The sequence below is a fragment of the Molossus molossus genome, unplaced genomic scaffold (assembly GCF_014108415.1).
Source record: "Molossus molossus isolate mMolMol1 unplaced genomic scaffold, mMolMol1.p scaffold_m16_p_24, whole genome shotgun sequence".
In the NCBI taxonomy this organism is placed as follows: Eukaryota; Metazoa; Chordata; class Mammalia; order Chiroptera; family Molossidae; genus Molossus; species Molossus molossus.
In genome coordinates, this window is record NW_023425360.1 from 13,814,029 (window position 1) to 13,840,660 (window position 26,632).

At 46.4% G+C, this 26,632-nt stretch overlaps 1 protein-coding gene across 2 annotated transcripts in view; it reads right to left on the bottom strand.

The window, feature by feature from the left end:
* Window positions 1-26,349, bottom strand: part of GABRB3 (gamma-aminobutyric acid type A receptor subunit beta3) — a 51,744-nt gene extending 25,395 nt beyond the window's left edge. Inside the window, exons 1-3 of one of the 2 annotated variants that reach the window (XM_036278034.1) lie at window positions 26,307-26,349; window positions 18,066-18,157; window positions 17,780-17,847 (exon numbers count right to left, since the gene is read on the bottom strand). In XM_036278034.1, the coding sequence (XP_036133927.1) occupies window positions 17,780-17,847; window positions 18,066-18,138 (141 nt within the window). In that variant the 5' untranslated portion in view covers window positions 18,139-18,157; window positions 26,307-26,349. Of the gene's footprint in view, window positions 1-17,779; window positions 17,848-18,065; window positions 18,158-18,276; window positions 18,431-26,306 lie in introns of those variants that run through there. The other variant, XM_036278032.1, reaches the window with a different exon arrangement.
* Between the last annotated feature and the right edge of the window lie 283 nt (window positions 26,350-26,632).

Below are 26,632 nucleotides of genomic sequence, written 5' to 3' on the forward strand. Positions count from 1 at the left end.
ACTTCATTTCAGCAACGCCACCCTGTTCGCTGCTCCTCAAGGAACCCAAGCGTGCATCTTAGGCTCTTTGCATTCGCTGTTCTTTCTGCCTGGAACCCTCTTCCCCCAAACAACCTTCTGGCTCGCGTCCTCACCTCAGTCAAGTCTTTGTTCAAATTCACCTTTTCAACGAGTCTTTCCGCACCACCTCAAGCCCAGGAGACACAGACGTATGTCTTCGTCATTTCCTTTGGATGGTTGAGAATAGTTTTCTTAGAACACCCTTTCTTTTTTTTAAACCTTTATTGTTGAAAGTATTGCAGATGTCCCCTCTTATTCCCCCCACTGACCCCCTCCTTTCTGCTCCCACCACCCTCTTGCGTTCCCCAAACTACTGTCCATGTCCGTGGTTTGTGCATACATGCATATAAGTTCTTTGGTTTGTCTTTTCTCACCCCCTCACCCCCACATTCCCTCCGAGGTTTGTCAGTCTGCCCCCTACTTCCATGTCTCTGGCTCTATTTTGACCGACAGCTTATTTTGTTCATGATATTCCACAAATAAGGGAGATCATGTGGAACATCCTTTCCACCAGCTCCACAAAGTCTCAGTTTTATCCTCTGCCTTGTGGAGTTCCTTAGTCTAGTCTCTTGCTTCTGCCTGGCCATCAACACCCAGCCACTTGGTGCTGCAGGACAGATGACCCTGTCTTCAAGTGCGGACAGTTCTGTCTCCAGCTTTCTCTACGAATCCCTGCCTTTGTCTGTGGCTCCAAGGGCTTCATCTTATTTTCCTATGAATTAAGTGCTACATTTAAATGATGTTTATCATGATTTCATGATGTTTATCATGATGTTCACCACTGCTGATGGCCACATGGTAGAGTTCTTTTTTTTTTTTTAATTTATTTTTTTATCCTCACCCGAGGACATTTTTCCATTTTTTGTTCAGGTAGAGTGGGAGGGAGAGAGAGGAACAGAGAGAGAGAGAAACATCGATGTGAAAGGAACACATCGAGTGGCTGCCACCCGCACAACCGACCAGGGCCGGGGACAAACTGCAACCGAGGTACATGCCCTTAGCGGGAACCGAACCCGGGTCTCTCAGGACCGCAGGCTGACGCTCTAACCGCTGAGCCAAATCGGCCAGGGCCACATGGTAGAGTTCCTTAGAATTTCTAGCCCACCACACTGCTAGACACAGAAGTCCCCGTCCCCTCATCCATCCACCTGCGGCTTGTTGCCGTCTCCAGCCTGGCCCCAGCAAGGTTGCCCGGCAACCTCCAAAGAGCACTCTTCTGTGCTCATCTGACTTGATACCCAGGTAGCATGCGGTGTGGCTGACAGCTCCTTCTTTTCCACTGACTGACGGCTCAGGGTTTCCGTGGGGCACCTCTTGTCTATGTCCCTGGCTCCTCCCTCCTCTCTCCCACTGTGATCGCATCCATTCCTAACATGTTTAACAAACTCTTCAGCTGATGACTCCTTGTTCTTATCTGAAGGCCAGGTATCCCTGTGATCTCTTGACAGCTCTATTTGGTAGTGACCTTTATTCTTTCTCCTTCCTTACTGACCAGTCCAACACCAGGGCCCACCCCAGCTGCACTGGATCAGACTTGCAAGACGTAAGACCCAGCACTAGTATGTTATTTTTGTTAAAGCTCCACCAGCCATTCTGATTTTCCACGTCATTAGTCTTTCCACCACGAGTTCATATTCTGATCACTATCTTGACTTAAAATTATACCAAACCTGATAACGTCATTAAAACCAGGAAACTCTGTTTCCTCATGTCAACAGTCTATATTTAGAAAGCCAGCCTGGGTGGACGGAAACACAGACACACGGACAGCTCCCGCCATATGCTGATGCAGAGAGGAAGTGCATGTGTTCGGTGAGCTGCAGGGACACAACATTCCCACTGGCTTCTGGGTGTCTAGTCAGTGCCAATACATTCTTGCTGCAAACCGTTCCAAGCTGTCTCAGAAAAACCATCTACTTGGGTGTGTAGCTGGCATGAGGATAGAAAGAAATGGGTCTCAAGAACCACAGGTTTCGCCCTGGCCGGTTTGGCTCAGCGGTTAGAACGTCGGCCTGTGGTCCAGAGAGACCCGGGTTCGGTTCCCGCTAAGGGCATGTACCTCGGTTGCAGTTTGTCCCTGGCCCTGGAGGGTCGTGCGGGTGGCAACCACTTGATGTGTCCCTTTCACGTCGATGTTTCTCTCTCTCTCTCTTTCTCGACACGCCGATGCTTTTCTCTCTCTCTCTCTTTCTCTCTCCCTCCCACTCTATCTGAACAAAAAAAATGGAAAAATGTCTCAAGTGAGGATTAAAAAAAAAAAAAGAACCACAGGTTTCAGAGGGAGCTGCAGCACAGGTGTCTGAGGACTGCTCGGAGCTCCATGTCCACCTCATTCCAGATGCTACAAACAACTGTGGCCACCCACCCAACATGCACTCATCTACCCACCCAACATGCACGCATTGGTTGCTTCCTGTGTGTGCCCAGACCAGGATCCAACCTACAACCTTGGCATATCAGGACAATGCTTTAACCCCCTGAGCTACCCGGCCAGGGTGAAAACACTAATTTTCATTGCTGTATCATAGTCTTATCATTTCCATGAAGCCCCGTTTCACTGTCACAGGTTGAATGACAAGCTATAAAGTATCTTCCCAGGTTCCCCAACACACACATGTGCGTTCTTGGCAGTGCCGAGAGGGCAGAGACAGCAGGAGAGACGAACAGCCCACACCCAGCTTGTGAACTGCCTCGGTGTTTTCTGTACGATGACATGATGACAATAGTCCTTACTGCACAGGGCTGAGGGTGGTGCGTGCGCGTGCATGTGTGTGTGTGTGTGTGTGTGCGCGCGCGTCAACACTTCATGCAAGTACCTGGTACACACCAAACACTATCGGATCATTTCTCGCTATTCTTTTATTTCTTTTTTTCTTTGTAGCACCAAGGTTAGGACCAAAATGGAAAGCACACAAGCTTTGGGTGAAATGAACGGAATTCCCTATACCACAACGTAAATACTTGCGCTCAGTGATTTCCACATATTCTTAACAGAAAAGAAGAATAAATATCGTTAACCATTCCACTGGGCACAAGCGCTATTACCAAATAATGAGAGATAAGATTCAGCACAGTCTGCCGCCCAGTACGTTTAATCTCCACTGAGAAAAAATAATTCACCTTAGCCATAAAACCAAAAAATATATATATGAAATTAAAGTACCCTTTAATACCAATTCCCTGACACCCTCCACAATGATGCAATTATCTTTGTAACGATTATGCAAATGTTTCTAGAGGAAAATTCTCAGTGCAATTTTTAGGTTAAAAGTATGCAATTTTAAAAATACACTACATGGTGCCAAATTGGCCCTTATCTATTGTACTCGTGCGCATCCCTACAAGCTGTTACTGAAGCACACGTCCCCATAGCTTATTGATGCTGGCTAACTGCTGATTCCTTGTTGTTACATTCGAGGTGTGTAAGCAAGGTACCCTTTGCGACAGCCTCTCCCTGAGCCCCATGGACACCCACACTTCCTCCAGAGCTTGTCTGCTGGTCCCTCCCCAGGTCATCTCTCTCATCTCCTAGACTAGGAGGCTTGGACTACAGTGGATATTTACTGTTTGCTATGAGGTTCGTCCATCCTTCCTTCAATTTTTTGTTTTAAACTTGTTTTCTTTATAGTGTCTGGTCTTGGTATATTACAAAAACAAAACAAACGCCCTGGCCAGTTTGGCTCAGCGGTTAGAGCGTCAGCCTGCCGTCCAGAGAGACCCGGGTTCGGTTCCCGCTAAGGGCACGTACTTCGGTTGCAGTTTGTCCCCGGCCCTGGTTGGTCGTGCGGGTGGCAGCCACTTGATGTGTCCCTTCACGTCGATGATTCTCTCTCTCTCTCCCTTCCTCTCTCTCCCTCCCATTCTATCTGTACAAAAAATGGAAAAATATCCTCGGGTGAGGATAAAAAAAAAACAAAAACAACAACAAACAAATAAAAACCAACCCCTAGGATTGTAACTCACATTCAAGACACAGTCCTGCCCACCCAGGGTGGCTCCGTGGATTGAGCACCGTCCCATGGACTGAGAGGTCCTGGTTCGATTCCCAGTCAGGGCACATGCCCGGGTTGTGGGCTCGGTCCCCAGTAGGGGGCATGCAGGAGGCAGCCCATTGATATATCCCTCTCACATTGATGTTTCTCTCTCTCCCTTCTTCTCTCTCTAAAACATCAGTAAAAACATATTTTAAAAAGAGACCAAATATCCTTCTGTATTTCTGCCCGAGCTCTCTTTGAAATGTGCAGGCCTTTGCTCCCCTGGGAAGACATTTTATATGTGGTGCCTGGTGGAAATCTTGGGGGAACCTCTGTAAAGTACATGATTGCCTAACCACCTAAAACTAATGCAAAATCATACTGAATGTCAGCTGTAGTTGAAAAATGAAATCGAATATTGTATACGTGATGAGACGGCAAACTGAGTAACTGATGTTTTCACCCAAAACCTTAACTAGATTCTCCCTCTGCCTCTGGTTTGAAACACTGTTTTTGTGACCCGACAATCCCAGAGAACAGTGATTTTCTTTATTTTTTATTTTTTTATCCTCACCCGAGGACATTTTTCGACACTTTGTTCAGATAGAGTGGGAGGGGGAGAGAGAGAGAGAAACATCAACATGAAAGGGACACATCGAGTGGTCACCACCCACACAACCCAACCAGGGCCGGGGACAAACTGCAACCAAGGTCTGCGCCCTTAGTGGTAACCGAACCCGGGTCTCTCTGGACCACAGGCCGACGCTCTAACCGCTGAGCCAAACCGGCCAGGGCGAGAACAGTGATTTTCAAACCTTTTCATTGCATGGCAAACATACTGATTCCTAAAATCCTGCAGCACACCAAAAATGTATATTTTTTGTTGATCTGATCAAAAAAGGTACAATTTTGATTATTCACACTGGACAGCTCTTGCTGTGTTGGCTGGTGTCATTTGTTTAAACTGGACAATCTAAGGGGAAAGAGGTCACACTGCAGGCCGGCTGAAAACCGCTGCCACAGACGGACGTGTCTGCTGCTGGGACCTGACCTGCGTGCGTCCGGATCTGCCCACTGTCCTGGCTGGGACACCTGCTCTCACTTAAATTCCTGATAAAAAAAAAAAAAAAAAGTTCTCAAAATTAATTTTTCCCCCCAAACTACTATTCTCACTCATTTATTCCACCATGTGAACTTTATCAATTTATCAAGTTTTTGCCGGGACTGTAATTGAGATTTTTGTCTTAACTACATCTTTATTTATTTATTTATTTATTTTATTTTTTTTTTATCCTCACCCGAGGACATTTTTCCATTTTTTGTTCAGGCAGAGTGGGAGGGAGAGAGAGGAACAGAGAGAGAGAGAGAAACATCGATGTGAAAGGAACACATCGAGTGGCTGCCACCCGCACAACCGACCAGGGCCGGGGACAAACTGCAACCGAGGTACGCGCCCTTAGTGGGAACCGAACCCGGGTCTCTCTGGACCGCAGGCCGATGCTCTAACCGCTGAGCCAAACTGGCCAGGGCTTAACTACATCTTAATTGGACGATGATTACCATCTACACAATGTTAACTATGACATCTTTCCATGTCATCGTTGCTTTATCACTGGGCTTCATTTTCCTCATGGAAACAGTACTCATGAAATGGGTGACACCTTCCTTTTTCGTCCTTTTCACCCTAGCCCAAGGCTCTGCACCCAAGCGGCGCTCCGTTCAGGTGGGGGCTGGATCCTGGCTCCATGCAAACCACGTGGCTTGGAGACATTAATCCCATGAATCAATCCCATTCGGTTTCCTCCCTTGTAGGTGCTAGATTATTGGTAAGTGTTTTCCAATTCAGAAGATGCTCGTTGGCAACAGGGTGTTTCCTAAGAGCTCACCGGCTCAGCGGACATTCTACCCTAGAGCAAAGAAAGGTCCCACGTTGGGAAAACTGAACATCGCATTTGTTCTTGTCTGTTTCCTCACTAAGCAGAATGCAAGGTGACAGCCTTCCTAGCAGAGGGCCATTTCCCTCTGGCATCGTAGCTGTCTCTGCCCGGCCCCCCCTCGATCACCTCGCACCATCTCCATTTCTACCGTCTTCCCAGGCGACCAGCTCAGAGTGGCGGACGGGAGACACGAACACAGCCGTCAATCGCGGTTTGTACGCACAGAGTACTCATCTCTAAGAAGTGCATTCCAGGTTTCTCAGAATCAATTCCTTTCTCAGCACTTTCCTCTAAGTAGGAAGGAGATCACATTTACAGACTAGGAAGCTGGGCAAAGAGAAGGGTGCCAGTCACCAAAAGTCCTGTCCTGTGCACTCAGTTCCCTCCCGGTGCGCGTGAGACCATTTCTCCCACTCAAACCACCGGCAAAGCGAGGCGACAGGAGAGAAGGTGTCCGCTCTTGCCCAGGGTGAGGTTTTCTCAATGAGGCGTGTAAAAATAGCACAGTCTACGTGTGCTTCTTCATGCAATTTAGACAGATCAGGCTAGCCTCACCATTCGGTAATTGCATTTAATACTAAGATCAAGCATGAAAATTCTCAGAGAGTTCACTTAGGAAATTAGATAAGCATCTAACTACTTCTGTAACACTCATTTCTCTTCATTGTGTAATGTTTTTAAAATTTATACTATGCTTCCTTATTGAAATAAATATAGTTACCAGCTACAGTGGAAATTCTTTGCAACATAACTCAACAGTAACAAGAACTTTCATTAAGTTTAAATAACTAGGATCAGACACATGACATTGAAATTCATATTTTCAATTCCCAAATTTTATTATTTAAAACAATTCATTCATTACATACACAATGTGGCAAAAATAGGCTTACAGTTGTTCATATGGGAAACAATACAAAAATTAATAAAAAATAATACAAGAATAAACAGTGTTCTGTGTCCTCACAACTGTAAACCTAATTTTGCCCCACGCTGTATTTATATTTGTATGTAAATGCATAAGTCTTTAGGATTCTGAGATTTTTATTTTGAAATAATTATAGACTTACAGAAAATTGTTTTTAAAAGATGTACAGTGAGGGTCCATGTACCCGTTCACCCAGTTTTTTCCGGTTGTAACTTTTTTTATCCTCACCCGAGGATATTTTCCCATTTATCTTTAGGTAGAGAGAGAGGGAGAGAAAGGGAGAGAGAGAGAAACATCGATGTAAGAGAAACACATCGACCAGCTGCCTCCCCGGGGACGAACTACAACCTAGGTATGTGCCCTTGGCAGGAATCGAACCCTGGACTCATCAGTCCACCACTGGGCCAAACCAGCCAGGGCCCCGGTGGTAACTTTTAATATAACGCTAGTGCGAAGCAGAAAACTGACATTAGTACAATCCACAGACCTCATCGATCTCACCAGGCTCCCATCACATTTGTGCGAGTGTGTTGAGTGGGTGGACGGGTGTGGTTACAGCTCAATGAAATTTCGTCACATGGACAGACTCGAGAACCACAGTCAAGATACAGATGCGTCTTATCACAAGCCCCCTCCTGCTCTCCCCTTAGATCCACCCAGCCCAACCCTTCACCCACCTCTAACCACCAACCTGCTCCCCTGCTCTACAAATCCACTGCTTCAGAAGTGCTGTGGAAGGGAAATGATACAGCCGCCCCTGAGACAGGCTCTTCCAGAAGCCGAACGGAAGGCCACCCAAGCAGCACATGTATCAACAGCCTGCTCTTATTCTTTGGGTTTGTTGTGTTTGCCGATTTTTTTTTTAAGAGAGAGAGAGAGAGACATCAATGTGAGAGAGACACATTGATTGGTTGCCTCCCACATGACACCAACCGGGGGCTGGGGACTGAACCGCAACCCAGGTACGTGCCCGTGGCTGGAATCGAACCCGTGACTCATTGGTCTGAGGGCCGACGCTCTAACCGCTGAGCCAAACCGGCCAGGGCTCCTGTTCTTCTTCGTAGCAGAGCAGTATTTCGTGGTGCGGTGGCCACGGCGAGGTAGCCACTCCTCCGCAGCAGGGCGCTGGGCTCGTTTCCAGTGTGGGGCTAATAGAAGTGCGTCTGCCGGGAGCACGGGTTTGCGGGGCTTCCTGTCGCTGCAGATTTCCATCTCTCTGGTGGAAATGCCAACGATGCCCTTTCCGGGTGGCCTGCCCAGAGGTCAGCGCTTCCGATGAAATAAAACATCGGGCGTACATTACGTTTAAATAAGCTGTTGTTGGTTATAAAGAAACAAGTTAAGGCCTGGCCAGGTGGCTCGGTTGGCTGGGGGGTCATCCTGCACACCAGAGGTGGTGGGTTCGATCCCCAGTCGGGGGCGTACAGGAGGCAACGGATCCATGTTTCTCTCTCACGTCAATGTCTCTCTGTCTCTCAAATCAATAAAAACACATCCTCAGGTGAGGATTTAAAGGGAAGAAAAACGTTAACACAGGAGCTATTTTTGAGTAAAATGGCTCTATTAAGTCGAAAATATACCTGTGAAATGTGTAACTCGTTAATGGCAGAAAGCCAGAGACACAGCATCCTATGATCCCTGTGTGGAAGGCAGACAAGGAGTCAAAGGGATGTCGCTCAGATTGAGTAAGTCAGAAAAGCATGTTTTTTTTTGCTAATAATTTATTGGAACTCAGAAATATCACGAATAATAAAAAATTTCCAAAGCGTGCCTTCATTCCAGATTTCATTACGATAGAATCTATTTTTTTTTTTTTAGTTCCTCACACAACAGCGCAGGATTGGCTATGAACCTCTAAAATGATGTCTTACAAAACACAATCCGCATCCAGTCAATAGCGAACTCTCCAATTTTCAAATTCTCTCTCGGCCGTGGAAGATTCACGAACTACTAACACTGAGATGCATACACAGCATTTTTATGAGAGTTCTGCAAGATCTGAGCCTGTGTATTTTTCATTTTAGCAGAATCGAAAACAGAAGTTTTTGATGATAAAGCGATATAGCATTCATGGGATCCCGTCCTTTCTCTCCTTAACAAAGCACATTTTACAATCGTATTAATCAAATATTTAAAATATAAGAACCTTCTAAATATCAGTTGGCCACAGTTTCATGGTGCAGACTCACATCAGAAATGCCCAGAGTGTGTTCAGAACAATCACAGGCTGTTCACTGAAGTGGATGGTTTCTGACTCCCGAAAAGGGGCCCGAGAGTCATAACAGCAATGATCAGATCCCTTCAGCTCCAAGCGAGCTCCCTAGACTCAAGGCCGGGAGACAGAGGAGCTCAGACCCACCACCTCTCCACCGCCCCTCCTAACTTGGACTTGAACGCCTGCCCCCCGACTGGCAACCCCGCTTCTCAAAGCACCTTGGAAAACAACAAACGCTCTGCTGTCGCATCACCCCTGTCCGGGTCCTTGTTACTGTGGGTTCATATCCCAGGAGATACAATTTGGCCAGAGGACTCATCCCACCACCACTTTTCTAGGTTTTATACCATCAAGTGTATTCCTTTTCTAGCTCATTTCAAATTTTTATTTTTTTTAGGAGTAAAAGCCAGGTTCTCACACCACACTCAGTAACCCTCATTCCCATCCCTGATTGTCTGATACACTGTAACCTGGCTTCTAATGGGTACTTGGAACAGAGGGAGGGTACATATTAAATATAGACATCACACTGAACCAGCCCCCTGCCTCTCCCCCCCAAATATATATATTTTAAAAAGCATGCTTTGAAATATTTTTGAAATTCAACAACATTGTGTTACTAAATTAGCAGACCAGGAGCCCTGACCTCTGCCCACCCACAACCAACACAGAACCACTAGCAACACTCATTTCAGAAGCACTGCTGTGTGGCTGATACGTGGTCTAAAGGGATACAAAACGTGGCCAAGGGGGAATCCAAAGAGAGAGAAAGACTAGAAAAGTAACAGAAAAAATCACTGTATTGTTATTGTGTTGGGATTAGAATAACCTGAGGGTGGGCCATATCAAGGTCAAAGCTTTGGCCCAGCCAGTGTGGCTCAGTGGTTGAGCGTCGACCCTGCACCAAGAAGTCGCTGGTTCGATTCCTGGTCAGGGCACATGCCCAGGTTGTGGGCCTGATTTCCAGTGGGGGGCATGCAGGAGGCAGCCAGTCGATGTTCTCTCTCATCAATGTTTCTGTCTCTCTCTCTCTCTCTCCCTCTCCCTTCCTTTCTCTCAAATCAATAAAGAAAAATAAAAAAATTTTAAAAAGTGTTGCTGTGAACCCAGCTCTTGGGTTCTAGTGGGTTCCTGATACCTGGGTCCTCCCTCCCGACCCAGTGTGTGCTGAGCATCTTCTCCAGGGACACCGCTTCTTTTGTTTCTGCATTTTCTCAGAAAGAACTCCACCCCTCGGCCCTGGTCCTAACCGACAGGCGACGGCTCGTCTAATGGCCAGGACCTCAGCGCCTCCTGCCCCACCGGCTTCCCGGGGGCCGATCGGTCCGCGGACACTTCCCAGACCCTGGAGCTGGCCCTTCCTCTCGGCATCCCCGTCACTGTGGGCATCGGCTGTGTCACCCCAGTGCACCACCTCCGCCGGGCGCTCTGGAGCCACGAGGGCCCCACCCTGGGAGCAACAGACTCAGGAAGAAGAGACTCAGGACACGGGACTCACAGACCAGGGTCGTGGGGATGGGGAGAGGCTTCGATATCTCACCAAAACTATTGGGCAAGACTTGCTGAGTAACTAGGTACTGGGGAAAGAGGAAAGAGATAAAAATGATCTTCAGGATGGAGTGACAATGTAGAAAAGTGACAATTCAGGTGGCCGAGTCAACAATGGCATACAGGAGAGTGACCGCTGAACACAACAGTTCACACACACACACACACACACACACACACACACACACACAGTCCTAGCACCTGCAGGTATGGGCAAGGCCCACCGGCTGATACCCGTCCCAGAAACAGTGTCCAGAAAAGGGTGGTCAAGGCAGGTAGCGGCAAAGGAGAATCCAACTCTCAGGGTCAACACGACCAAGCAAAGAGCTTGCTGTGTCTTTTTTTTTTTTTTTTTTAACTTCAGAGAGAGGAAAGGAGAGGGAGAGAGAGAGAGAAACATCGATGAGAGAGAGACATGGATTGGTTGCCTCCCACATGCTCCCCACTGGGGATTGAGCCAGCAACCCGGGCATGTGCCCTGACCAGGAATCAAACTGGTGACCTCTCGGTGCACGGGACAACGCTCAATCACTGAGCCACACTGCCCAGGACCCATTGTTTCTTTTAAAACAAGTTTTGGTTTGTGTAGAATCACACACACACACACACACACACACACACAGAGCATGTAATGATGGGTGACCCAGAAGGCTTCTTCCTTCGACTCATTCAAGTGCCCAATTATAAAGTCTTACTGAAAAGATTACATTTAACAAGAGCAGCGAGGTGAGGCTGAACTTGTTATACACATGTATCAAACACCAGCAGGGTTACACAGCTTCAGACCAGCAGGCTTTGTTATCCATGAAGGTTAATTCAAAATAAAACAAATGTATCTCATATTGTGAATCATCGCACGTGGACTTACAGACATTTTACACAAAGGGAAATCTTTCATTGCAGAACTGGGATGAAGCATGATGTCATCAGCAGAACCCACGTTCTCCTTTGGATCCGAGGCACAAATGAGGGAGTTTGAAGGGCTGTCACATGCTCGTATATTAATTTTATTCCTACGTATCTGCAATATTAGCTCCGCGCAAGCTCAGGGTTTTGTTAATTATAGTAATGCTTCGGTGTGATGCTTATGTTCAATGGAAAAATGCAAAGAGGGGTACGGGGTCGGTGCTTACTAATGGCCCCTATTTCTGGATGTGGTCTGGTAACCAAGGAACAAAGGAGCCTACACGCCCGACGACAGAGACCGAGCTGGCTCTCGGCTTTAAACTGATGGTGCAGAGCCAACTGCCAAGAGATGAGACCTCTCACAGTCCAAGTCTCCTGAATGTTTCAGCCGGAGAGCCGTCTGAAACCCTGGTAACAACAGCCCAGAAGTAAACTGCAGGAGAGCTAGTCAAGGACTGGAAACCATTGCTGAGCGGCCATCGATAGGGACAGGCACACCCAGTGCACCCTGTGTGAGAAGAACAACCGGACTTCCCTGTCACCTGGAAAAGCTCAACCCTCATGTCCTTTCCAAACAGACACACAGTTGAACCGTAACAAAAAGGGCCGGCCCTGGCCGGTTTGGCTCAGCGGTTAGAGTGTCAGCCTGTGGACCAGAGAGTCCCGGGTTCGGTTCCCGCTAAGGGCACGTACCTCGGTTGTGGTTCATCCCCGGCCCCAGTTGGGGTTGGGCGGGTGGCAAACGGTCGATGTGTCTTTCTCACATCAATGTTTCTCTCTGTCTCTTTCTCCCTCTCTCCCTCCCAGTCTATCTGAAAATAAATGCAAAAATGTCCTCGGGCGAGGATAAAAAAATAAAATAAATAAAAGGGCCAGTGACTGGCAGGCACAGCACTGCCCACTGCCATCCTCCATTTCCATTCTGCGCTCACAGGAGCTCTCCAGGGACGGGGCAACAGGTGTGGAATACTTGACAGCTGATGGTATTACTCTGTGTACAGTGATACAATTTTTTTTTATCCTCACCCGAGGACACTTTTCCACTTTTTCATGCTCAAATAGAGTGGGAGAGAGAGAGAGAAACATCGATGGAAAAGGGACACATTGAGTGGCTGCCACCCGCACGACCCACCAGGGCCGGGGACAAACTGCAACCGAGGTACGTGCCCTTAGCGGGAACCGAACCCGGGTCTCTCTGGACCTCAGGCCGATGCTCTAACCGCTGAGCCAAACCGGCCAGGGCCAGCGATACAAATTCTGATCAAATGAAGTCCCCTAAAGTGAAAACAGTATGATCACATCTAGCCTGTAAAGATTCTTCTTGGTCGTAAGCCCAAATTCTACATTATTAAAGTATTACATTGGAAAGCCGTACTGCTATCTCTTCCTGTGTATATTTATCCATTCGTTCTTCTTTCATTCATGTGTATTCCTTCAGCGAACACCTCACGGGTACCTATCGAGTCTCAGGACTGCTCACAGTCAGAGCTCTGCTCATGGAGACTATCAGGGAGAGAAATGGGGGAGAAAGACTTCAAGCAAATGAGCCCTGTCTAAGCATCTTCATCACCGCGATGGGGATAAAAGGGAAGACAAAGATTTCATGAAAAAGCAGAGCGGGAGGGTCTTCTGCAGACAGCAATGAAGGTCATGGGCGAAGGCGCAATCTGTGAGCACCTAGAAGAACACTTCTTGTTGCTCTGTAGCATGAAGTAGCAGAAAGAACACAGAAACAGAACCGAGATCAGCCACGTCGCAAGTCAGAGTTGCTCCTGAGGCTGTGTTCTTATCGGAAACAACGGAGAAGAAGTCAACACCTACATTACCTGCATCACCAGGCTGGCTATCAGGTTTGATGACCAAATAATGATATGATACTAGAAGCATTTCTTCAACTGCAAAACGGCATCAAACTTCTGGTGCTCGTGGCCCTAAGCTACCCCTCAACGTGCATCATGAAATAATCTAAAGGATTCCAAACGGTCAGTAGGCTTCAAAATGCAATGGTGTGCATGACTCGATGCAAAACCCGGAGAGAGAGAAGGGTTTAGCTACTGCTGGAAGGAAACAGCAAACATGGATATCAGATTGTGCAAAATCAAGTGTTGAATCCGTAGCGCTTTACTTGGGAAAATCGGGAAGGTTTTTATATGTAAATAAGCAGACTGGCACCATCAATTGAAGCCAAATACTTACTTGCATGTACAACACACAGTATGATCCCTGAGCCCAGCAGAGGCTGTAGCAAGAGGTTGTTCACGACCGGACAAAGCATGTGACATCCATCTTTTAAGAGATGGAGCAAAAAAAAGCTTTATACCCTCCCTGAGGGGAAACACAAAAAGCATTCTCTTTGCACTCTCCCTACGACTCCTTCTAATATTAAATACAAACCTCCCTCCATAAAGAGCGTATTATGTAAGGTATTATTCTCATCCATCTCTGAGGTTCATTATCTGCTTTCTTATCAGTGCCCCAGTACTGATGCATGATCATAACTTATGCATGAAACAGACTGCCCGTGAAAATAATGTGCTCAATAACCACCAGCCTTACCTCCGAATCGCAGCAACCTGGAGCCAGATGCCAACACTGCGCACCTTACCCTGGAGAGCCCTCCACCTAAGCAGTTTTCCAAACCCAACTGGGTCAGAGAAACACTTTCTCCTTTCTGCTGAGTCATCCCCCAGCTTACTTAGTAATAAGAGCATTAGCACATTTCCAACATTTAAAACGCTAACAAGAATTCATATCCTGCCTCTGGAAGAAATCAGTTGGGGACAGTTTCCTAACACGTGTTTGTGTGGCTGTGTGTGTGGGTGTCTTTACCGAGGTTTCTTCGGGATCAAATCTGTGGGCATGCCACAGGCATCTGGGAAGCCTGGGACGGAAATACTGAGTAAGTGTAAGTGACTTGCCTGAGGCTAGATGTTCCCATAGACTTGGAAATAGAATCCTAAACTCCCAGAGGCATTAGGTGCTTTTCAGAACACTACCTGGACATCTGGGGTTCAGCTCCACCCCCTGAGAATTTAGCAAGGTGCTGGATACTAATGGCCAAGCAATCTCTAGTCTAGACCCAGAACTGTGGTTTGCTCAAAAAAATGCCTAAAAACTGAATTCTCCAGCCGTCTGACCTCAGCTGGCTCCAGCCAAGACCATCACCCTACTCTCCTTCCCACTCTTCTGTGTGGTGCCTGTGCACACGTGGCTTGGTAAGTACACGTTTTTGCAGCCGCTTGAGCTGTGCTCAATGCATCACACTTATTCTGTACTCAGACATAAAAAAGTGAGTTTTATAAAAAGAAAACGCAACAAACGGTAAAGGAATATGATAGAACCAGAATAATGGCGAATATATATCTCATAATGACGGAGGACACAAAATATAGGTTGCCTAAAAGGTATTTGTAACTAAAAAAGAATGCCCTGGCCAGTTTGGTTCAGCATCGACCCAAGGACTGAAGAGTCTCAGGTTCAATTCCCAACCCTGGTTGGGCTTGTTCATTTGGGAGACAACCAATCGATGTGTCTCTCACATCTCTCTCTCTCTCTCTTTCTCTCCCCCTTCTTCTATCCCATTCTATCTAAAAATCAATAAAAATATCCTTGAGTGAGAATTAAAGAACAAAAAACAAAAATAAACAAGAAGAAAAGAGGCCCTGGCTGGGAAGCTCAGTTGGTTAGAGTGTGTTGTCTCAATTCCCCAAGGTTGCTGGTTTGATCCCCAGTCAGGGCACATACAAGAACCAACCAATGACGGTGGAATAACAAGTAGATGTTTCTCTCTCTCTCTCTCTCTCTCTCTCTCTCTCTCTCTCTCTCTCTCTCTCCTCTTCCTGCCTCTACCTCCCCCTTCCTTCCTTTTCTCTTCTGCATGGTCCTTTCCTTTGTCTCTACTTTCTGTTACAACCATCTGACCTGTCTCCTTTAATAGCACAACACTCTAAAGCAAGACCATTTCTCATTGAGTTTCATAACCTAACACATTTTGTTTTTTTGTGACTAGAAAGGTGATTAAAGGAGCTCATGAATAGAATTTATTGTTTTTATGAAAGATGACTGAGTGATGACTCTGATCTTATGCTCACATATTCTCTGTTCATTCCCTATAAAATATAAGAAAAATATCATAAGAGGTCAAATATCACAGAGATGCTCATTAGCAAACATGTTAAGGAAAATCCAATTTTTCTAGCATATGATGTTAACCAGTCCAGTGGTGGAAGGTATTTCAAATGCCAGTCAGTCCCATCTGACCAATGACCTTTGATCTCCAACCATAATAATCCCCAATTTTTGTTTACAATAAGTTTGTGTTTAGAGAGCCACAAAAATTACCATAATGAGAATACAAAAAAATGCATACAGTAGTTTGCTCGTGTCATGCATAATTACTACCTTTGAGACATGCACTGGAATGAATGGCTTGTATCTTCAATTTGCCTTTCTAGTATTGGGTCCAGAGAAAACTGAGACACCTCAATTCATAATCCATGTATTAGGCAACTATCAGTGAACTTTTCCAAGGTACCAGGTATCCACACGATGCCAGAACAATTATGTAACTAAGTTTAAAAATTAAGTCAAAGAAAACGTTCAATGGTCTGGAACAACACAATATTGTATAGAGTTCTTAAAGCACCACATCAATATATTTTCTTTCATTTGATATTCAGTATAGTAATTTTGACACAATAATCCACTATTCAATTAACTTCCATAAAAAACTGTCTTCTAGTCTAGAGAATGTGAAGTCCCCAATTAAGAAAGTCACAGATTACAGAGTAGATCCTAACTATATAACTTGTTTGTTTGTTTTAGAACTTAAAATATACCTTTAGGACAGAATTATTTTTACAAAATTACAAAAAAGTAAACTACCCATAATGTTAATTTTTAATGTAATGTATGTAAAGTCATATTCCTTCTGGGTTTCTTTCTAACATCTTTATCATTATAATGCCTTTTATATAAATGTCCTAAGTGAATGAAAGGTACACATTTTTTTAAGTCACACATAATTTTAAAATATTTAGCTTTAGAGTGAAAAATTGACAAAAATAATAGTTCGGCGTGGTCAAAGACTTCTTCCTACAAAACCCACAGCAGTATATATTGTAAAACATATATTGCTAAACACTTTAAGTCATTGTTTTAGTGTATTTGTCAATGTTCCTTGAAATACTGTCCACAAAAATACCTGTTTCAAAATAATCTGAAGCATTAGTTTTAAATGCAGCTGGGTCAGAACTACCTCCGGGGCGAACCTGGGAACTTGCATTTAAAACCAGTTCGCCCACGTAACCAATGTACACCAAACCAGAAACCTATCCAGTCTATCTGAAACTATGTCTCAATATATGTTCGAATGAAAAGCTGCCCCCTGATTTCTTCCAAAAAAAATTGTTTCCAAATGCTCATTCTTACCATTTCTAAAGTGTCCACTCAACAGAAAATTAAAGCTCTTTCCAAATCGCATGACATTTCAGTTCAATGAATCCATGAAAGGGGTCACTTTTCTCCATACTTATTCCCTGTTCTGAGCTAAAGCCTTGACACCTTCGCGTCTGGGGACCCCAGGTCAGCATACTGCGCCCCAGGGGCATTAACAGCCCTAAGTGACAGGCTCGGGAGACCCGCGCTGGTTCTCCCAGCGGTCGGTCCCGTCCACACCTCCGCCAGGACTTCCGGCTTTCACCGCCCACAAGGCTGCCCTCCGAAAGGCACCGACCCGGGAAACTGAGGCACCGGGCACACACAGACCACAGGCCCTCGTCCTCTCCAGTGTCAGCATCTCTTTGCAAAAGACAACAAAGGACCTGAAAGACCTGCCACCTAGAACCCGAGCCACCCCCGCAGCTCCCCTGTCTCCGGTTCCCCAGCGCCTGTTGCTAAGGAGGCAGCCTGGGGACAGGAGCCGGCAGCACCGAGCGGCGGGGCGGCCCAGCGCCGGGCCACCCAGGACCCTTCCACCCGCAGGAAGCTGCGCCCCCGGCACGGCCGCGACGCCCACGACGCCCCCCGCGTGCGCACCGGGCGGGTGGAAGGAGCCTCGGGAGCTGGAGGCCGGCGCCCCGGGGCGCCGCTCCCTCTGCGGCCGGGAAGCTCAGGCCCCGCACAGAAGGCCTCTGGCCCAGGACTGTGGACGCCCTGGGCCCAGACAGGGGAACAGGGTCTCGGGGACAGCCCTGGGAGGGCGGGCACTCACCATGTTGACTTCGGACACCATGTCTATGCTGGCGATGTCGATGTTCATCCCCACGCAGACCGGGGGACCTGCGGGAAGCGCACGACACGGTGATCAGCCAGGCTCGGGCATGCGGTGCGGGTGGCTCTGAGGATGCGGGGCTTTTCCGAGGAGGGGGCGCAGGAGAAGTGCCCCCCAATCCCCTCGCCGCAGCTCGGCGGAAGCGGACCCCGCCTCCCTCCTCCACCCAGACCGCCGGCGCCGGGGTTCGCGCTGCCCGCAGCGGCCGCGCGCACACCCCACTTACCCCCGAAGTCGGGTCTCAGGCGAATGTCGTAGCCTTTCAACAGCTTGTCCACCGTCTCCTTCACAAAGGACATGTTGCCGGGATCGTTCACGCTGGAAGGAGGCAAGGAGCCGGAGAGCTGGGTCAGCGGCGGCTCGCCCGCCACGCTCCGCGCGCACTCCCGCACCCTGCCTGCCGCCCGGCCCGCTTCCCAGCAACCCGCCGAGCCCACCTCTGGGCGCAGCACACCACCGCCACCAGCACCGGGGCGGAGAAGAAGCCGAAAAGCCTTCCTCCCGCAAAGCCCCACATCCCTCCGCCGCGCCCCGGCACGGGGGAGGGGGCGCCCCGCCGCCGTCGCGACCCGCAGCCGGGGCTGCTCCTGCTGCTGCCGCCGCCGCCGCCGCGCAGGCCCCGAGCGGAGGAGGCGGAGGGGGAGGGGAGGGGAGGGGAGGGGAAGGGAGGGAGGAGCGCGGGCGCGGGCGCGAGGGGCGGGGGAGGAGGCCGGGCGAACCCGAGGCGGCGCCGCTGCCCCGCGCACCGGCCCTCCCCGCGCTCCGGTAGCCGCGGCGCGTGGCCCAGGCCCTCGGCGCTCCCTCCCGCCCCAGGGGCTGCGGAGCGGAACCTGGAGCCCGGCCGAAACGGCGGGAGGAGCCGCGGCTGCGCGGCGCGGGGCAGGGCGGGGAGTCGGCGGCGAAGCCAGCTCCTCTGGGCTCCCGGCGACCGGGCGAGGGAGGAGACCCGCAGCGACCGCGACGTGGGCAGCGGCGGCGAGGGAAACGCGATCTGCTTCCCCTACCCCCTCCCTGGGCCCGACCCGCTCGCGACGACCCTGTCCAGCTGCGGCGCAGACAGCCCGCGGCGCCTCTGCCCACGGGAGTGCGCGCTGCGGCGCCGGAACCGGTCCGGAGCCCTGGGGAAGCCCCTGCCTCACCTGCGGGGCTCAGCACCGCGGGTCCCCAGGGTCCAGCAGAGCCAGACAAGGAGCAGGAGAGCCGGAATCCCGGAGCACATGGCGCTGCTCCTCCGACCTAACCTGGGTGGGATCCGCTCTCCCCCACAGTCGCGGAGAATTCAGCGCCTAAGCGGGGATCCCCGCCCCTGCCCCCACCCACGGGCTTTCCCGCCCGACCCATCATCCAGCCCCTAGCATGGAGGCCCAATTAATTATTTATGCACTAGGAGACCATTTTAAAAAATAGGTTCCTTCAACTGTTCCTCTCGCCCTCACCCTGAACATTTCATGTGACCACTGCCCCCAACCCGTGCCCACCTATATGCATGTATGTGAGTGGTAACGAGGGCCTGATTATGCGCACTGTTGTCAGCAAGCTGGGGTCCGAATCAGACGTGGAGTCCCTGGGCTGCCTTTTCCGCCTCAGCCTAGAGCTGTCCGTGGTGCTTAAACAAAGCAAGGAACCTCTTTTTCTCTGGGACCGACCCCCATCCTTTGGTTCTCATTAGAAGACCGTTGACACTTGGGCCAACAGACAGACCACAGTCCACCCTAACCTGTGTACCTAAGGGTGTCTTCTCTCCCACGGCTGTGAGTTCCATTTGTCTTTAGTGAGTGATTCTCAAAAAAGTATCCCGGTGAGGGAAATGGTTACACCATCCTGCGTGTGGTCAACCAAACACCACCCACAAATCAGGTTCACTTTAGGCCGTTCCAGGCCTCAATGAATGGTTAATAATAGATAACTACTTCTCTGTATTGACTTCTTTTCTTATAAAGCTTAAGGTTTTCTTTTCTACTGTGCAGATTTTATATAGGTAAAATGTCTAAATTTAGACCGTTATTCTCCAGCTGGGATGTTGCTGCGCATTAATTTTAAATATCATTGCCTTTTTAAAAATCAACAATTTTATTTTTGGAACAGAAAATGTGACCACAGAACCTAAACGGTTGATATGAAGATAGTAAGAAAGAAATGCAGCTCTCTGATTATTTTCTGGAAAAGTCTATTTACAACTACTTTGTATTCTGTGTCCTGGACACAATGGAATTATCAGGAAAATGAGGTCGGTATTATCACACCTTCCCATCCACGTCCATGTTTCTGTTTATTTCCCCTCCTAGTACTTGCCTCCTTTAGGGAAATGCTCTGCTGGGGATCACAGCTATACAAAGTTAACAATGAGAATAAAACTTACAAAACCACATTACAAATGTTATTATTATCCACCCGGCGTTACCTGGGAGCAAGCCCACATCCGGCACCACCTGTCCATGCTGCCTGTCATCTCCCACCTCAGGCTTCTCAGTTGTCATTGAGGTCCAACATGCCACAGAACCTGCTTGGTACCCACATCCGTACAGTCTGAAACTGCAGACTTGCCATCTGTGTGTAGACCTTTGATGAATGAAGGTGGAGTCCGTGGATGATGATTCTCATTTTATTGCCTCTAAGCAGTAGTAGCTCCTGTCTCCTCATCTCTCACACTTCTACTCCCTTGTCCTCTTGTTTTCATCGGTATTACACACCCTATCAAAGCAGTAGCACTTAAATTTTGCTTGTGTGGCTTAGTGGGTTGGAGCATCATCTGAAAGGTGGCAGGTTCAATTCCTGCTCCATTCCTGGTGAGGGCACATACCCAGGTTGCAGGTTCGATCCTGGTGGGGGTACATATGGGAGGCAACTGATCGATGTTTCTCTCTCCCTCTTCCTTCCTCTCTCTCTCTAAAAATCAATAAAAACATATCCTCTGGTGAAGATTAAAAAAAAATTGTCACTGAAAATGCAGTCTTTTTAAAATAGGGAGGCAAAAATCAAAGAGAAACACTGGTCAGTGTAATCAAGATATGTGGAGCTAGCTCTTACCGGTTTGGCTCAGTGGTTAGAGTGTTGGCCTGAGGACCAAAAGGTTGCGAGTTCAATTCCCAGTCAAGGGCATGTACCTAGGTTGCAGGTTCGTGTGGGCAGCAACCAATCAATGTATCTCTCTCACATCACTATTTCTCTCTCCCTTCCTCCCTTCTACTCTATCTATACAATCAATGGGAAAATGTCCTCGGGTGAGAACTAACAAAAAGAAAAAAAAATATGGGGTTAGAAGGCTCCAAGTGGTCGATGCCCAGCTTGCACCTACATGCAGCCCCTCATCCTGCTCTGTCTCAGCACCATAGCATGTGGACAGCACCTTGGTGGGTGTCATGAGCACTGAGTCCCAAGCATCCCATCTTTCCCTTCTCTTGCTAGGTTTAGTTTCCTAAAACCAAAAATAAGTCCATAGGGTGCAGATTTCTTTTTGAGTTAGTTCCTTTGATTTATTTAACTAATACCCACAAGTAGAAGTGCTGGGTCCATGTAGCTCTATGTTTACTTTTTTGTGGCAACTCCATACTGTTTTCCATTGCGGCTGCACCAACTTTACATGCCTATCAACACTGCACGAGGGTTCCCTTTTGTCCACGTCCTTTCCAACACTTGTTACTTCTTGTCTTTTTAATAATAATATTCCTAATAGGTGTGAGGGTTTGATTTGCATTTCCCTGATGATTAGTGATGTTGACCACCTTTCCATGTACATGTACATTTGTACATCTTCTTTGGGAAAATGTATTCAGATCTTCTGGCCATTTTTTAATCAGATTTTGTTTTGCTATTGAGTCATGTGGGTTCTTTACATATTATGGATATTAACCCTTGTTGATTTGAATGTTAAACCTATTTGACTTGCAATTTTATTTATTTTTTCCCCCATTCAGTAGGTTGGGTGTCTTTTTATTTTGTTGATGGTTTCCTTTTCTGGGCAGAATCATTTTTGTTTGATGCTGCCCATGTTTTCTTTTAAGAGTTATATAGTTTCAAGTCTTATGTTCAAATTCTTAATCTATTTTGAGTTAATTTTTGTGTTTGGTGTAAGATAGTAGTCCAGTTTCCCCAGCACCATTTACTGAAGAGACTGTCTTTAACCCATTGTATATTCTTGGCTTCTTTGTTGTAAATACTTGACCACAAATGCATGAGTTTAGTTCTGGGCTCTCTATTCTGTTCCAGCAATCTATATGTCTTTTCCCACCAACACTGTGCAGCTTTGATTACGATAGCCTTGTAGTATAGTTTGCTATGGTTCCTTTAACGTTGCTCTTCTTTCTCAAGATTTCTTTGGCTCTTCACGGTCTTTTGTGGTTCCATATAAACTTTAGGGTTATTTGTTCTATTTTTGCGAAAAAATGTAATGTCATTGTAGTTTTGGTAAGTATTTTATTGAATCTGTAGATTGCTTTGGTTAGTATGAAAAATTTTATGATATTAATTCTTTTAATCCATCAGCATGGAATATCTTTCCTTTTTTTTTTTTCTTTTCTAATTCTTTTTTTTTTTTTTAATCCTCACCCAAGGACATTTTTCCATTTTTTATTCAGATAGAGTGGGAAGGAGAGAGAGAGAGAGAGAGAGAGACACAGAGAGAGACACAGAGAGAGAGAGAAACATCAACATGAAAGAGACAGATTGAGTGACTGCCTCCCGCATGACCCAGCCAAGGCCGGGGACAAACTGCAACCGAGGTACGTGCCCTTAGCGGGAACCGAACCCGGGTCTCTCTGGATCACAGGGCAACACTCTAACCAAACCAGCCAGGGCTATCTTTCCATTTCTTTATGTCTTCTTCAATTTCTTTCATTAATGTCCTATAATGTCCTATATTTTTCAGTGTAGAGGTCTTTTACCTCATTGGTTACGTTTATTCCTAGGTATATTATTACTTTTGCTGGAATTGAAAATGGAATTGTTGCCTTGGCCAGTTTATTTATTTTTATCCTCACCAGAGGACATTTTTTTTCCCTTTTATCTTCAGATAGAACAGGAGGAAGAGAGAGAGAAACATTAATGTGAGACACACATCAACTGGCTACCACCCACATGACCCCACCACTGGAGCTGAGGACAAACTGCAACTGAGGTACCAGCCCTTAGTGGAACCGAACCCAGAGACTCTCTGGTCTGCAGGCTGACACTCCAACTGCTGAGCCAAATGGGCCAGGGCACCTTGGCTGGTTTAGCTTAGCAGTTAGAGTGTCTGCCCTTGGACCAAAGAGTCGTGGGTTTGATTCCAGCCAAGGTCATGTAGCTCAGTTGCAGTTTGGTCTTCGACCCTGGTCGGGGTCGTATAGGAGGCAACCAGTCGATGTGTCTCTCTCACATTGATGCTTCTATTCTCTCTCTCTCTCTCTCTTTCTCTTTCCCTCCCTCCTTCCCTCCCTCTCTCTCTCCCTCCCTTCCTCCTTTCCACTCTATCTGAAGATAAATGGGGACAAAAAAAATCCTCAGGTGAGGATTTTAAAAAATTAATTAATTAAAAAAGAAAAGAAAATGGGATTGTTTTATGAATTTCTCTTTCTGATAGCTCATTATTAGTGTTTAGAAACACAACAGATTTTCATAAATTGATTTTATATCTTGCAACTTCATTGAAATTGTTTATTAATTAGTTCTAATAGTTTCTTTGTGGGGTCTTTAGGGTTTTCTCTATATAATGTCATGCCATCTGCAAATAGTGACTGTTTTATTCCTTTCTTCCCCTTCGAGATGCCTTTTTCCCCTTGCCTAATTGTTCTGGCTAGACATTTAATACTGTGTGAATGAAAGTGGTGAGCGTGGGCATCCTTGTCTTGTTCCTGATCTTAGAGGGAAAGCTATCAGCTTTTCAATTTGGAGTATTTCTTGACATTCACATGCCAAGTTTCAACTGTCAATTGGCATGGGCATAAAAATGGCCCGAAAGGGTCATGAAAATCAGGGACTCAGTGATGAGGGTCTTGGTCATCCCACCAGGCAAGCCAACTGGCCCAGGAGAGGTGAGGCCCAGAATGGGAGGTGGGGTGTGCAGGTGATGCATAGAAGTCATGGCCTGTACAGAACCACAGCAGGTGGACTGTGGTCTGTGCAGGAAACCTCTTCTGGTCAGCGTCCCCCAAATTGTGACCAATCAGGATCCTTTAAAAACTGGGAGCAGACAGTGTGACATTTATGCAAGAGGAAAATGGATCTTTGTGGTGCAGTGTAGCTGTTAGGACTAAACTTCCTTTTCTGTTTTCCAGAGGCAGGGTTGACTGCTAATCACTCAGCCTGTACTTTTTCTTAAGAACATTGTTACCTGATCTGGAGATGCCTTCCCCAAGGGACAGGTTTTTGCTAAAGTCTTTTAAGGCAAGCGAGTATCCACGAGGCTTCTAGGTGCCATGGTCTTTGCTCTGTAATTGATATTACAGGGTGCTCATGGGATCAAGTTGAGCCGAGAGGTCTAAAAAAATCACCGTGTGTATTTTCTTCATCACTCATATCCTACTTGTTAAAAAAATCTCACAAGTTTCCCAATATAGCATTTCTTCAATAAATCACTGGCAAGAAGCGTCCTCATCCTGGGAAGGAACTTGGTCCTAGGGAACAAAACCTGAGACAGGCGATGCTGTAAGTCACAGCCTGTGGTACCTTTGGTGGCCAGGAGAAGGGAGAGACTGCGGCAGGATGAAGTGAGCTTCTGGGGCACCGCTAATGTTCTATTTCCCAATCTCATTGATAGTTTCCTTGTAAATACTTTTTTTTTTTTTTTTTATCCTCACCTGAGGACATTTTTTCCATTTTTTGTTCAGATAGAGTGGGAGGGAGAGAGAGGAAGAGAGAAAGAGAGAAACATTAATGTAAAAGGGACACATCGAGTGGCTGCCACCCTCACGACCAACCAGGGCCGGGGACAAACTGCAACCGAGGTACACGTCCTGAGCGGGAACCAAACCCGGGTCTCTCTGGTCCACAGGCCGTCACTCTAATTGCTGAGCCAAACCGGCCAGGGCAATACTCGTGCTCTTTATTTAAGATGTATGCAAATTTCTGTACAGACATATATAAATTAAAACATTTTTAAAGTGCATATTCTTTTATCATACGATTCTGCTTTTGAAACTTTGTCCTAACAAAATTATTTGGATGAGTAAATAAAATTGTAGCCCTGGCCAGTTTGGCTCAGCGGTTGGAGCATCGGCCTGCAGACCTGAGAGTCCCGGGTTTGGTTTCCCGCTAGGAGCACGTACCAAAAAAAGAAAAAACAATTGTATGTACACAGTAAATAATGCACTAAAATGATGTTTAACAATAAATCATTATGTCTACCAAAAATATTGAATAACTACTGTAGTTCAAATGACAGTTCTTAGAATATGGATATGGAGAAGGAGAGAATTATTAGTCCATCACACAGAAAAGCTTTAAACATTAACAAGTACACAGGATGAACTGTGTCTGGGCTGCTGGCTTAGTTTCAAGGTTGGAGGTGATTGGTATCTAGAGAAGTTTGCACTGTGAAGTTAGTTCGTAGCTGAATTTTTAAAGATAAACAATAATTTATCAGATAATTTGTTTCCATTAAATCTGTGTTTCAAAAGATTTGCTGCAAAATTTTGTTGTTGGAACCTGTTTTGTTTTTGTTTTTTGTTTTTTTCCATAAAAACATCAGCTGGAGAACATACTTTTATTTATTTATTTATTTATCCTCACCTGAGGACATTTTTCCTTTTTTTTTGTTCAGATAGAGTGGGAGGGAGAGAGAGGAAGAGAGAGAGAGAGAGAAACATCGACGTGAAAGGGACACATCGAGTGGCTGCCACCCGCACAACCCAACCAGGGCCAGTGACAAACTGCAACCGAGGTACGTGCCCTTAGTGGGAACCGAACCCTGGTCTCTCTGGACCGCAGGCTGACGCTCTAACCGCTGAGCCAAACTGACCAGCGTGAGAGAACATACTTTTATATATACAAAATTATTAGATAGGGATTTGTTCCCCCAAGGAAAAAAGCAGTATTAAAAAGGTAATCTAAAAGCATGATGATGAAAGTGAGTCAGATATACACATATAGCTACTCCCTCCCTTCCCCCAACTCTGCAGCTAAATAGCTGTGTGATCCTGGGCAAACCCAATCTTTCTGGGCAAACTTTTGAAATATGTGAAATGATGATTTGAAGTTTGAAGTTTCTTCCAGTGTGAAAACACTCTATTTTAAACTGGGATGCACTTAGTTTTGGAATCAGATGCCCTATCAGAATTAAATAAAAATTTGATTTGAAATTATAGCAAAATTGCATAAGAAATTAAGTAACAAATTATGCTATTTGTTATTATTATTTAGTTTCTAGGTATGCTTTACAATGATTAGTAGATGTCTCAAACACAAAATACATAAAGATAAGTCATAAGCTAATATTACAATGGCTATTAATACTTGTATTATTAGTGATAAATTGAAGATATCAGGGACTCACCTGGTTTCATAAATAGTGTAGAGTTTTCTGTGTTCTTTGACTGCATTCCTGGAAAAAAAAAAAAAAGCTTCAAGTTTATTGTCGAAATCCGAAATTCCTTCTGTAGCATGTTTTCGTACTGTGTCTATTTAGCGAAATACCTCCACTAGTTTTTTTGTGAAATTCAAAAACTAACATTTATTTTTAAAATTCTTTCATTTATTGTTTTTTTTGTTTTTTGTTGTTTTTTTTTTTTTTTTAGAGAAAGAGAAAGAGAGAGCGAGAGGAACATCAATTTGTTGCTTCGCTTTTTTATAGTCATTGGTTGATTCTTAGATGTGCCCTAA